The 14,962-nt window shown below is 40.1% G+C and overlaps 1 protein-coding gene across 3 annotated transcripts in view; it reads left to right on the top strand.

Moving 5' to 3' along the window:
- hyls1 (HYLS1 centriolar and ciliogenesis associated) overlaps positions 1 to 14,962 on the top strand; it is a 28,292-nt gene that overhangs the window by 9,575 nt on the left and 3,755 nt on the right. For all 3 annotated transcript variants that reach the window (XM_078557321.1, XM_078557323.1, XM_078557322.1), the window contains 4 exons: positions 3,304 to 3,395; positions 6,096 to 6,346; positions 10,609 to 10,667; positions 14,655 to 14,815. In XM_078557321.1, the coding sequence (XP_078413447.1) occupies positions 3,304 to 3,395; positions 6,096 to 6,346; positions 10,609 to 10,667; positions 14,655 to 14,815 (563 nt within the window). The remainder of the gene's footprint in view (positions 1 to 3,303; positions 3,396 to 6,095; positions 6,347 to 10,608; positions 10,668 to 14,654; positions 14,816 to 14,962) is intronic.

The following is a 14,962-nucleotide window of genomic DNA, read 5'->3' as shown; positions in this document are numbered from 1 at the left end:
ACACCATTCTGGTAAATCTGCTCTGCATCTTTCTAAGGTATTGATGTCCTTCCTGAAGTGTGGTGCCCTGCATTGGACATATACTTCAACTGAGGCCTCACTAGTATAACATAATACTAATATATTCCACCTTCTCAAGGGTGATTATGGATGGGCAAATGATGGTCTAGCCAGCGATGCCCACACTCCATGATTTTTTTTTTTTAAAAAAAGGTTTAGCATAACTTGTGTACTTTTGTACTCTGCTTATGTTTATAAAACCAATTCCCTTATTCTTTCTCAATTTGTTCTGCAACTTTTAATGATTTGTGTATATAGTGCTGCAGGTCTCTCTGTCACTGCACCTGCTTTAAAATTGTATCGTTAATTGCCTTTCCTCATTCTTTCTTTCAAAAATGCATCACTTCACACACCTTTGCATTAAGTGTAATCTGTCATGTGTCTGGCCATTTCACCAGTCCATGTCTTCTTGAAGTCTGCTACCATTCTCCTCACTATTTACGTTTGGCACGAAAGTCAAATATGTACTGTGATTCCAAGCCCTTTATACCCAAGTCCAACTCATTAATATATATCGAAGAGTGGTGGTTCTAATATTTGCCACCAGATGACACCACTGTATTCCTTTTTCCAGTCTGAAAATAATCATTCACCACTACTCTTGCTTTCTGTCCCTTAGCCAATTGTTATGATCTTGAGGGAGACCAATAACTTTAAAAAAGGAAATTCAGACTCCCAGTTGTTAACTGAGAATTACACCACAAGGTTTGACATTTTAAACAAAACCTTTCACTGTATAGGAGTTAACAAAGCAAGTACTACTATCATAAATTTTTTTTCTATTCATTCAATAATGCGGCTTTGCTGGCTGGGCCAACATTTATTGCCCATCCCTAGTTGCCATTGAGAAGGTGGTGTTGAGCTGCCTTCTTGAACCATTGCAGTCCATGTGGTGTAGGTACACCCATAGTACTGTTAGGAAGGGAGTTCCAGGATTTTGACCCAGCCACAGTGAAGGAATATATTTCCAAGTTAGGATGGTGAGTGACTTGGAGGGGAACTTCCAGGTGGTGGAGTTCCCATCTGTCTGCTGCCCTTGTCCTTCTAGATGGTAGTGGTCGTGGGTTTAGAAACTGCTGTTGAAGGAGCCTTGGTGAATTCCTGCAGTGCATCTTGTAGATGGTACACACTCCTGCTACTGTGCGTTGGTGGTGGAGGGAGTGAATGTGTGTGGATGTGGTGCTGATCATGCAGGCTGCTTTGTCCTGGATGGTGTCCAGCTTCTTGAGCATCGTGGAAGCTGCACTGATCCAGGCAAGTGGAGAGTATTCCATCACACTCTTGACTTGTGCCATGTAGATGGTGGACAGGCTTTGGGAAGTCGGGAGGTGAGTTATGCGTCGCATGATTCTTAGCCTCTGACCTGCTCTTGTAGCCACAGTATTTATATGGCTAGTCCAGTCCAGTTTCTGGTCAATGGTAACCCCCCAAGGATGTTGATAGTGGGGTATTCAGTGATAGTAATGCCATTGAATGTCAAGGGGTGATGGTTGGATTCTTTCTTGTTGGAGATGGTCATTGCCTGACACTTGTGTGGCATGAATGTTATTTGCCACTTGTCAGCCCAAGCCTGGATATTGTCCAGGTCTTGCTTGCATTTGGACATAGACAGCTTCAGTATCTGAGGGGGTGCTGAACATTGCGCAATCATCAGTGAACATTCCCACAAGTGATGGAAGGAAGGTCATTGATGAAGCAGCTGAAGATGGTTGGGCTGAGGATACTACCCTGAGGAACTCTTGCAGTGATGTCCTGGTGCTGAGATGACTGACCTGCAACAACCACAACCATCTTGCTTTTATGCTAGGCATGACTCCAACCAGCAGAGAGCTTTACCTATGATTCCCATTGACTCCAGTTTTGCTAGAGCTCCTTGATGCCACACCCAGTCAGATGTGGCCTTGATGTCCAGGGCAGTCACTCTCGCCTCCCCTCGGGAGTTCAGCTCTTTCGTAAACACTTATTCTTTAAGCCCGAAAATCTCAGCGGGACACTCCTCATTGAGGGTTTCTTCACTCCTCCTGGGATGAAACCAAGGTGTGCCACAGCTCTCAGGAATCCACTCTGAATCTCCTCAGTGTTCCTGCAATTCTGAGGTATGAAATTTCTTGGAATACTTCTGCTAGCATCTGGCTAGGTGACCTTCCAACTCTCTTTAACTACCTCCATGATTGTGAACACCCCAGCTCAAGCATGGCCCTCACTGCTTCCTTACTCAGTGACTCCAAAATCAGAAAACACTCTTGGTTTTTGATAGCCCTTTTGCTTCTGATTTACAGCTGCTGGCAAATTCTCTTCGTGCTTCTCAAAGCTGCTGCAAGTACCCAGCCGAAACTGCCTGTTTCTGTGAGAAAACACCCAGATAAACCCCAAACCAAAATCTCCTTGGAATCTATTCCCATGACAATGTGGCACACTTGGAATGTCCCAAATAGAGATTCCAATTAATTAACTTTATCTTCAGAACAACCCTTTTGATTCTGTGACCCACATGAATAATTTAAAGCCCTCATGAAGGCAACTGTAGACATCTCTTCTCCAGCAAGGAACGCAGCAAGGGGCCATCCATTGTTTGACATTTTCCCACTTCCAACTCTGACCTTATTAATAAATACAGGCCATCCTTGGCAATTACTTCAGGTCTGTTTACTGGCTTCTCGCCAGGGCTTTCCATTGACCTTACATTTAACAATTCAATCCCAAACTAAAAGTTCTACTTGTAAAACATATGAATCATAAAATTAGACATTTTCGAAACACAATTCTGTCTCAAACATGAGTCAGTACTGGTTTAAATTAACCAGTAGAATAGTAATTTACATAAATGAAGTATGAAAATGTTATCTATAGAATTATTAATTAATATGTTGCACCTGCAGACGATATTGTCAAAGTCATGCAAAAGGCATGTTCATATGTAAGGATAAAGGTTCCTGAGAAAGTAACGTTGAAGTGAATTGGAAAACAGATTCAGTTAATTTAAATTTTTTATGAGAAACTTGGTGTTTCTTGTAGGATTTTGATGATATGTTAAATGGCTGGTCATTTTGAGAATTATTTTTTATATTCCACAAACAATGCAAGATATATCTCTCTACCTCTACTGACTGAATTCATTTACAATACTTCTGATGGATTAGAATGTATAAGAATTTGCTCTATTCAAATGCTTTAAAGAGTAAAATATTTGTAGAGAGCAGGATACTATTTTTAAGTTTTTTGAGATCCTGGTTTCCTATTAAGATTCACAGGTGAGAAATAGGTCCATACGTCAACCCCTTGCAGCACCACAAACTACAGCTTGGCATGAGTTCAACTCAGGAAAAGAGAATCAGGTTAGTAGATTTTTGTTTGCTAATGACACTGAGAGAACACAGGATGCAGCTCAAGGTTTGCAACAGAATTAGGTTGATTACAGATTACAAATATATGATGATTAGAATAAACTTAGAGATACCTTGAGTATTAATAGCAAACATATAACTTGCCTTTTCCTGACAATGTGATGAACCAATAAAATTTTTAAAAAGTTAATAGAATGAATGGTAGTCTTCTGATATATTAAGACTTTGCAGTGTGCTGGTCAAACCATACTTTGGCTGATCTCAACATAAAGTGTTGATTTATGAAGAAAGAGCAGAGAAGCTAAACTGGTCTGGATGGAAGACAATGAAGCCAGAATCTGTGATGTATTTAAAATATTATGCAGACAGAGCTAAGCGATCCCACAGCCAACAGATTAGATCAAAGCTCCGCAATCCTGCTACATCCAGGCGTGAATGGTAGTGAACAATTAACTCCGCAAATATCCCCATCCTCAGTAATGGGGGAGCCCAGAACATCAATGCAAAAGACAAGGCTAAAGCTTCGCAACCATCTTCTTCAGGCAGAAGTCCCAAGTAGATGATTCATCTTGGCCTCCTCCTGAGGTCCCAGCATCACAACTGCCAATCTTTAGTCAATTTTATTCACTTCATGCGATATCAAACAGCCGAACGCAGTGGACACTGTAAAGGTTATGGGCCATGATCTGGCAATAATACTAAAGACTTGTGCTTCAGAACTAGCCACGCCCCTAACCAAGGTGCTTCAGTACAGCATCCGAAAAAGTTACAACACTGGCAACTAGCCAACAATGTGGAAAATTGCTCAGGTAGGACCTAACCATAAAAAGCAGGGCAAATCCAATTACTGCCATATCAGCTTCTTTCGATCAGCAAAGTGATGGAAGGTGTTGATGACAGTGCTATCAAGTGTCACTTGCACAACAATAACCTGATCACTGATGCTCAATTTGGGTTCCTGACCTGATTACAGCCTTGGTCCAAACATGGCCAAAAGAGCTGAACTCTAGGTGAGATGAGAATGACTGCCCTTGACATCAAGACAGCATTTGACCAAGTGTAGCATCAAGGAGCCTTGGCAAAATTGTAGTCAAGGGGAATTGGGGAAAACTCCACTAATTAGAGTCATACCTAGCACAAAGGAAGATGGTTGTGGTTGTTCGAAGCCATTCATCTCAGTCCCAGAACATTGCTGCAGGAGTTCCTCAGGGTAGTATCTTAGGCCCAGCCATCTTCAGCTGCTTCATCTATGACCTTCCCTCCATCATAAGGTCAGAAGTGATGATCTTTGCTGATTGCACAGCTTTGTGCCATTGACACCTCTTCAAATACAGAAGAAATTGCATGTCCATAAGCAGCAAGACTTGGACAACATTTGGGCTTGGGCTGATAAGTGGCAAGTAGCATTCATGCCACACAAGTACCAGGCAATGACAACCTACAACAAGAGAGAATCCAACCATCTCCCCATTACATTCAATGACATTACCATCACTGAATCCCCCATTATCAGCTTTCTGAGGTTACCATTGACCAGAAACTACAGTGGACCAGCCATATTAATACTGTAGCTACAAGAGCAGATCAGAGACTGAAATTCTGAGGTGAGTAACTCACCAACTAACTCCCCAAAGCCTGTCTACCATCTACAAGGCACAAGTCAGCAGTGTGATGCGATACTCTCCACTTGTCTGGATGAGTGTGGCTCCAGCAACACTCGAGAAGCTCGACACCATCCAGGACAAAGGATTCCATTTGATCTGTACCCCATCCACCAACTTAAAGATTCACTCCCTCCACCATTGACATACAATGTCAGCAGTGTGTACTATATACAAGATACACTGCAGCAATTCAACGAGGCTCCTTTGAGACACCCTTCAAAACCTGCAACTTCTCCCACCCTAGAATGCCAAGGGCAGCTGATGCAAGATCCCCTCCGAGCCATATGTCATCCTGACATGGAACTTGCTGTTCCTTCAATGTTGCTTGATCAAAATGTTGGAACTCCCTTCCTAACAGCATTGTGGGTCTACCTACACAAGATGGACTGTAGCAGCTCAAGAAGGTGGCTGACTATCCTTCTTGGGCAATTAGGGAGGGGCAATAAATGCTGGCAACGCCCACCTTCCATGAAAGAATAAATAAAATGGTACAAGTAAGGTAACCTCTGGTTAATGCTTCAAAGTGACTAGAAAATGAGCAGAAGTTAGCCAAACATAAGTACTTCCAATATCTGTTTAAAGTTTATCTTCTCAATGAATGATAAATGCTTGGAATAATCTACCAGGCAGATTACTAAAGGCAAGAACATTGTAGCTGCAATGGGGGATTTAGGATTTGGAGCAATGAATTTCAATGAACAATAATAGTCTATTAGTATCCCTGACTTCTGTTCTTAACTGTGGAGTACCTGGCACTCTAGTGATTAAAGCAGTAAGTAACTGACCCTAAAGTGAAGTGACGAATCTTAACTAAAATTATTGATGAGCAAAATATGTTTATATTGGAAAAGTTAGGTATTGGAAGAATAAGTGTGAACCTAGCAACATAACCTCAATGAGCTGATTCAGGTAGACAGTTTATCTCCTGAAGCCTAGACTAATAATCCAGAGTTCAGTAATTTGCTAATGAAATTGTTGTGTAAAAATGACCCTAGTTTTAAATTGGTGCATTCTCTCTCACTTACAGTCTTCACATAGAGGGATTGAGACTTTATATGGTCATCCTGCAGGATTTCAACAGTGTGATGCATATAGCAGATACTCGGTAGCCCCAAATACATTTAGATGTACGTCAGCGCCAACTAGGCTGATTCTTCAGAACACTCCAGATCAGGAGAGTAATGACAGTCAAGTGCAATATGAAAACAGCAGCACAAGCAGCCCTGAGGTACCATCTGAAAGCAACAGAAAACCTATTATCCGAAGAAAAGTATTACGGTATGTAAAATGAAAGCTTTTTTGTGAACTGAAAATGCACTTTTTGGTGAGATAAGATTTGTGTAAACTGGATTTACTGCATATCTATATCTTTAATGGATTTTGAAAAAGTGTAGCACTCATTTGCTGTATTATTTAAAATACTTAATTCGAATTATTCAGTTTGAGAACAAAAATTACTTTGGTCAAGAATAGATTGCAATTCGGTTATCAGCTATGTTGAAATGTTGAAATAATATTTTGAATCCTGAATTTCCATGGTAACTTTCAACATACATTTAGACTAATTTTGCCTTAAACTTAATGCATTTTATTTTCAGAGCTGAAATGTTCTTGAAGTTGTCAGAATTAAATAGCTGTGATACAAAAATGGAAATTTTCAGGATTTTGTTTTTATGAGCAGCAGATGAAATGGTCAAATAAGTTTTGTTAACATAGTTATGTATTTATCACATTTGGACTGGAGTATTAATTTTATTTAATAGTGAGGGATTTTCTCCTCTGTGACCTTCCCCACAGCCATGCACTTTCATCATTTGTGGGATAGGTAGGTGGCCTGTTCTGCATGGCTTTCAGTATTCACAGGCAGTGGGGTGACTCTCTCCATGACCTTGAAAGTGTAGCTGATAGCAGAAATTTTCTCTGAAGCCCTGTCAATTACAACTGCCGCTTTAGAACTTCCAATATACTGGTCTACTCCAACTGTAGAACAATTTATTTTTGTCACAAAACAAAACAAAAACAGAATTACCTGGAAAAACTCAGCAAGTCTGGCAGCATCGGCGGAGAAGAAATCAGTCAACGTTTCGAGCCAAACCCTGTTCAATTATGACGTGACTAGAGATGCCCCACAAGGATGGGTGTTGGGGCCTCAACTATTCATAGTATTTATCAATGAATTAGATGATGGGATAGAAAGCCACATATCCATATTTGCCAATGACATAAGATAGGCAGCATTATAAGCACTGTGGACGGAAACATAAAATTGCAAAGAGATGTTGATAGACTAAGTGATTGAGCAAAAATGTGGCAAGTGGATTTCAATGTAGGTACATGTTAGGACCTAAAAATGATAGAACAGAATACCTTCTAAATGGTGAAAAACTAGTAAAAGTGGAGGTTGTAAGAAACTTGTTTGGATTTGAGGGTGGTAGGGGTGGATCCAGGTAGATTGTTAACATTTCATGAACAGTTACAGAAAATAATCAAAAGGCTAATGGAATGCTGGGGTTTTTATCTAGAGGACTGGAGTACAAGGGGATAAAAGTCATGCTTCAGCTGCAAAAAAAAAAATGGTTAGACCACACCTGGAGTACTGTGAACAATTCGGGGAATCAAATCTTGGGAGGGATGTATTGGTCTTTGAGGAAGTGCATTGAACTTGATATCTGGACTCTTAAGGGTTAAGGTACAAGGAGAGATTACACATGTACACTGTGGAATTTAGAAGATTAAGAGGTGATTTGATCAGTGTTTTCAAGATATTAAGAGGAACAGAGAATTTAGAAACTATTTCCATTAGTCTGGGGAGCCAGATTTTTTAAGAGTGATATTAGGAAACACTTCTCCACACACAGGGTGGCAGAAGTTTGGAACTCTCTTAAAAATGGCAATTGACGGATCAATTGCAAATTTTGAATCTGAGATTGATGGATTTTTTGTTTCCCAAGAGATACGGGGCAAAGGCATATATAGGGAGTTAGTTGGCAGATCAGCTATGGTCCTATTGGAAGACGAAACATACCAATTTTTATCTTTCTTGTCTGAAGGTGTAAATTTGAGCTATCACACATTCCACAGTCACTGTACAGCTCTCTGTTGACCATTCTTTTTCTGTGACTCTGAATAGTGTTAGCAACGTACTCTTGCATGGCAATAGGGTCTATATTATAGTTAATCCCAACCCTATTCTCTCACATTTTCCATTGACAGTCGGTTGATAGTAATGAGGAACCAAACATTTTCCTTGCTGCTCCTCAGCACAAGATACAGAGGTCAATTGGATAGCCTGTGGCAAAGTGTGGCTTATTAGACACAACAGGGATTAACCAGGGGATCCCACACCAGTCAGATTCAAATATCATACTATACTAGATTGGTTCCTAGAATGAAAGGGTTGTCCAATGAATAAAATGGGCCTATATTTTCTGGAATTTAAAAGAATAAGAGGTGATCTCATTTGAAAGTTAAAAGGTTCTGAAGGGATTTGACAGGCTAAACACAGGTTATTCCTCTGGGCTAAGGAATCTAGAGCATGGAGACACAGTCTTGGGATAAGGAGCTGATTATTTATGACGGAGATGTGAAACTCTTCACTCAAAGGGTTGTGAATCTTTGGAATTTTCTATTCCAGATGGTTGTGAATATTTTTTTTTATTCATTCATGGGATGGGGGCATTGCTGATAAGGCCAGCATTTATTGCCCATCCCTAATTGCCCTTGTTAGGCCATTCCAGAGAGGGCAGTTAAAAATCAACCACATTGCTGTGGGTCTGAAGTCACATGCAGGCCAGATCAGGCAAGGACAGCAGATTTCCTTCCCTGAAGGACATTAGTGAACCAGATGGGCTTTTACAATAATCGACGATGGATTCATGGTCATCTTTAGACTTTTAATTCCAGATTTTTAATGATTGAATTAAAATTTCACCATCTGCAGTGGTGGGATTCGAACCAGGGTCCCCAGACCATTACCCTGGGGGGGGGATCTCAATTACTAGTCCAGTGACAATACCGCTACGCCACCACCTCCCCAATGCTCTAGAGAATACTCTACCGTTGAATATATTTAAGGCTGAGATGGACAGATTTTTGTTCTCCCAGGGATTTAAGAGATATGAGGAATGGGTGGGAAAGAGGAGTTGAGGCTAAAGATCAGCCATGATCATATTGAATGGCATTGCAGGCTCTAGGAGCCATATGATCTACTCCTGCTCCTAGTTATGCTATTGTGCCACAATTTCCATGGAGTGACAATCACCATCAGGTTGCCACCCTGCTCCTTTTCACTTACCCAGGGCGGGAGCTGTATATTTCTCGCCCGATCTTCCAATGCAGGTCTGGTGAGAAATGTGCAGTGCAGCAGCTTCAGGGTCCTTCCAGTGCAAGGCAGCAGCATTAGGGGACATGAAATTCTGCCCACTTTTTATGGCACTAGCTGCCGTAAACCAGGTAAGTTTGAAGGTCCCAGCACTTTGAGAAGTCAGGGAGAATGTAAGTGTGTAAGGTAGGTGGGTGAGGAGTTAGGGTGATTGGGAAGGTGGAGTAGGGGGACGGTGGGGTTGGTGTTGGGGGGTAGTCGAATCGTGGGAGAGTTGGGGAATGGGGGTCAGTACCATAGTTACCCAGAAGTTAGAAGTGCTTTTAATCCTTCTAACTTTTCCTGGATAACTATTCTGCTAAGAGAGGTTGGAACCATCTGAAGTGCCCAATTTAACCCCAAGTATCAGATGGTTCCAGGTTCAGGGTAATTGCCCATCGGAAGTTTAAACCTGCCGGGCAATTTCCATGCAGTTTTTGCGTGGGGACTTTTGGGGGTCCCCCAGTGCATCTTCTGGGGTACAACTCCCGGGGAACAGAAGTTCTGGGCGCTTATGTTTACAATGTAGCCTTACCCTCCAAATTCCAGCCTCAATAGGATCTGATAGGAAAAACTTTCTAAACATATTTACTATGTACTGTGTAAATAGAATATAAATCGAGGAGTAAATGAATTTTCCACACACTCTGCAGTTTGTGGCTGCGGTTTTTTAAGCTTTGTACATTTATTAATGTACACATTCCGGTAAACCTCAACAGCAAACTCTGTTAATGACAATAGTATTTCAAATTATTTGTTGATGATTTTAAATAAAAATGAAGGTTGTAGATACCATATACGGAAGTGTTTTAAAGGGTTTAAATTACTTCTGTTCTGCTTTCCCCAACCCCCAAAGCCATTTATAGAATCCTCATGGATTTGTGAATAATAGTTTAATACTATGTACAACAAGGAATTGGACTCTTGTCCCAGTCACCGCTAATTTGGTTAACTTACTTTTCTAATTAATAAAAATATTCTAAAAATTTAAATACCAAAGTTTTAATTTGGAGTGAATTCTGCATTCATAAAGGAAACAATATTAATGTTTAGAAGGTGATCAATTTCTCATTTTTGTAGCCAGTATCCAATAGTGCCAGTTTGTGTGTTGTATGGGTTAGACACAGGCCAATATGCGTTTGTAAAGTATTTGGAAAGTTAATTTATCTATGTTTTGCAGGAGGAAGAATGGACAATTGCACGTTTGTGACGAATCGATGATCAGTGAGACTGACTCTGGTAAATATCATGGGGTGGTTATTTGCTACCTCTTGGAGTGTACTTCATATGTATAAGCCCTTTCTAGCTTCTGAAGTATAGCATGTTCCATTAGGCAGACTGGTTGAAATGAGATTTGTCTGTCTGTTCAGCTATTGGTTCTGCAGTAATTAAATGCTGCTTAAAACCATTGCGCCCTAAGCCTCTTACTTTTATTATTCTCTTCATGAAAGAGTTATTAAGCCTCTCCATCTGCTGAAATGTTGGTGTTGCTGGTGAATTGCTAGTTGTCAAAGAGGACAGAAAAAACCTAGACTATCTAGTAGTTACTTGAGTAATCATGTATAAATCGATACATGGTCATTCACTGATCAGTGGCAGTGATGAAGAAGAGAAGCCATCATCTTTGTTTTGGTTTGACCAGTCAAGTCAAGAGGATTCTGAACAATCCACAGTAAATGACAAAAAGTCTCGGGCTTTGGGAGATGTTGAAGGAAAGACCTTCTTAGACCACCTGACTGGGACTGATATTTTGAGTCAAAGGAAGGACAATTCACAGGATCAGACCATCAGTGATTCACCCAATTCTTTCAATCACAGGCTTCGGTTTGCACTGGATAACATAAGTGATGTGTCTTCTAATAATACAGGTACGGTCAGTCAGCATAGCAGTTTCTGTAGAAGTGAATCTTCTAACTGTATTTTAGCCACAGATCTCAACAAACCACAAGAGGAGGTTTTTGGTAAGAGGGCTTGAAGGTTTGTCGGCTTATTGCCTGTGTAGAGTTATATTTTGTTGAGTATAAAGGAAATTAATGTTCAGAGTTTTTCATCATCTTTAGAAGAATATGTGCTTGCTTTGTGATTTTTTAAATTAAATATAATTTTTTTAAAAACTGAGGCAGGAAGCTGTACTTTATAATTTCAGGTTTGAACTTTACTGCACTCTTGCTGCTGCCTGTCTGAGATCATGTCACTTGGAGATTGAACCTGCAACCTTCCTTGTATGTGTGGCTAGTTAACAATTTTTTGAGTTTTGTGCTCATGAGGACTAGGAAATGGACCACTTCTCATTTTAGCTACCTAGTATTAGCACCAAGCACTCCCAGGCCACAGATCAGATGTTTAGATAGAGAAAACCACCTTGGCTCCAATCTCCAGCACAAGCCCGACTGCAGAAATGTGCAACTTTTTGGAGCAGGGTACAGAATCCATTGTGATTACACAAAAATGCAGTGCCCCCATACACAAGAAATATACAATACAAAACATATCCAAATTCCATAGGGATTTGACGAAGAAAGATCAAGATCCACCTAATTTAATTTCTACCATTCTGGTAGTCACACAACTTAATAATGTTATTGACTAATCATGACAATCAGTTTTTATCAGTTATTCTACAGCAGACCCAAATACGAAACTAGAAGAATCCCCAATGGTGGAAAGTTTTGGGAACCATAGATCCAATGTCATCTGGTCTTCCTAAGCATGCTTCATTTACAAATATGTCATGTCTCAAATTACTCATTTCCTGTATTCAATAATATTTTCTGAAGAAAGCTATCTAATTTGTATTTAAGTGAATTAACATTGTCTGCTTCCACCATCTCCCTAAACTGCCTGTTCTGTAGATTTCTGCTCGCTCACTGAAATAATGTTTCTGCAAATTAGTTTTGAAATTACCCCCCTTCAAGTTGAGGCCATCTTTTGGTTCTACTATCCTGGACAAGGTGAAATAGCTTGTCATGGTCTAGGTTACCTATTCTAGGGAAAAAAAGAGTGATTTGATGTTTGAAGTTATATATTGAGTGCTTGGTTTGAGTGTTGTACTAATGCTACTCTGGCATTAGAGTCATTTATTATTCTGGTGCAAGAATCCCTCATTTAAAGTGTGTTCTAATAGTGTGTTTTCATTTTAGTGCGCTTTATAAATAACGGTACTTATTCAAAGAGCGCTGCCTTCATTTTCATTTTAGCACGGATACTGTGCATACTCAGTCTGTTTTTTAAATACACTGCCGCTTCTTTCTTCTGACTTTCCCGCTCCTGATTGCCCGCTTCCCCTTCCTGAGCCGCCCGCTTGCTGATTTCCCCCTCATCACTTGCCCTGCCCACTTGCACGCTTCTCCCTCTCTCCCTGTCACTTGCCTCTCGCTACCCACTCTTGACCCTGTCGCGCTCTGCCTCACTCGCCACCCCTGTCCTGAACACTTACTGCGAGAAGAAACAGAAAATATTATTTAAAAAAGGCATGGATTCCAAAATGCTTAACTAAGCAGACAAAATTCTTTGAAGTGATAATGAAAAGAGTAGACCAGGATAATTCAGTAAGTTACATATACTTGGATTTTCAAAAGGCCTTTGATTAGGTGCCACACGATATGCTCATGACAAAGTTTAGGACATGCGGAGTCTGAATGGATAGCATATTGGTTAAAAAAAATAAAAAGCAGAAAGAATAATTAGCCTTAACCTCTGTTATTCAGATTGGAAGAAGGCAGAAAGCAGTGTTACACAAGGATCAGTGCTGGGATCACAGTTATTCATAATTTATATTGATGATTTGGAATTAAGAATAAGTAACTTAATATCAAAATTTGCAGATAATACCAAACTGGGCATATAGCTAACACTGAGAATACAACACAAAAACACAGTTAACCTGCAGGCTGGGTAGTTAAGTGGCAAATGAACATTAACATTCATAAATGGGAGGTGATGCACTTTGGAAGGAAAAACTGAAACATCACCTTCACCTTTAGAAAATTAGAAACTAAATAGCGTAGAATAGCAAAGGGATCCAGGGATACAACTGAACGTATCATTAAAAACTGCATCAAAGATCAGCAAAGCAATTAAAATGCTAAAAAAAAAACACGTATTTATTTCTAGGGGAGTAGAATTAAAAAGTAGTGAAGTTTTGTTAAACTTGTATAGGAACTTGGGCAGGCCACACTTAGAACATTGTGCACTCATTCTGGACTCCAGACTATAAAAAAGATATAGAAGCAGTGGAGAAATTTTAAAAAGGATTTACAAGGATGGTATCAGAACTGAGAGATTACAGCTATTGGGAAAGATTAAGCAAGTTAGGGCATTTTATTCTTTAGAAAGGAGAAGACTTAGAGGTGACCTGATAAAGGCTTTTAAAATTATAAACAGAGTAGGCATGGAAAGAATATTTTCACTTGTGGGAGAATCCAAAACCATGGGCTGGCAATACAGGGTAGTTACTAATAAATCTAATGGGGATATGAGATATTTCTTTGCTCAGTAATTAGAATGTGGAACATCTACCTTAAGTAGTCATTGAAGCAAATAGCTTAGGTGCTTTCAGAAGGATACTAGGCAAGTATATGAGAGAGAAGGGAATAAAAAGATATGCTGAAAAGCTGAACTGAGGTCAGTGGAATGAGAGAAGACTCGTGTGGAGTATAAACACCAGCAAAGATTAGTTGGGCCAATGCCCTATTTCTGTGCTGTATATATTATGGAACAAAGGGATGAATGAAGGTTTCAGCAGCTGATAAGCTGAGACCAGGTAGAGATGGGTGAAGCTGCAAACTGAAGAACCCTCTCCTTACAGTATACAATCTTCAGGAATCCAGAGAAATTTGTTAAAAGTCTCTTCAAATACAGACTTCTCCAAGGACAGAAGTGTATTCTTTTTGTTCCAACAAGAGGCAGTTCAGTACTGCCAATGCCATTCTTCATGCATGGTAGTAGATGGTGGCAAACGTGAAGTTTCACATTGCAGAAATGAATGGTGCAACTTTTCCTGGTCCTATTTTGATGGAGCAAAGGACCCGTGAGGCTCTGTAGAAGGAGAGGGAACAGTGGGGAGCCAATCTGCTGCTTTGCGGAATTCCTCACTATTACACACAGTAGTTGATTGTAACCCTAAACTGAAAAATATGGAGAACTTTTGCATTGCTATTTAATGTGAAACCACAACAGTTTCTTTATCATTGGTTCAGTAATCTTCTCTTAAACTTTTTTAAAAAGATGCAGTCAATGAATTGGGACAGAGGGTCAGCAGATTTCAGACTCTCGGCAATGAAGCAGAGTCTGACAGAGAAAGTGAAGAATTGAGCAGCACACCTGATACTGGAAGCATAGCTAGAAGACGACCAAATTCTGCCCAACCATTCTTTACAAGAGATCTGGTAATTAATCTGAACAGTGTCCTAGCTTTGCTTATTTTTGTACCAATTTGGGTCCGTGACATTTCTTCCTCCAGTACATTTCATCCTACATGTTAACTGCAGAATGAAATATTCACATGCATTGAAATAAAATTATACATATCTTGC

The sequence above is a fragment of the Cetorhinus maximus genome, chromosome 14, assembly GCF_964194155.1.
Source record: "Cetorhinus maximus chromosome 14, sCetMax3.hap1.1, whole genome shotgun sequence".
In the NCBI taxonomy this organism is placed as follows: Eukaryota; Metazoa; Chordata; class Chondrichthyes; order Lamniformes; family Cetorhinidae; genus Cetorhinus; species Cetorhinus maximus.
Note: the sequence above shows the minus strand (reverse complement) of the source record. Positions and strands in the feature narration are given on the sequence as shown.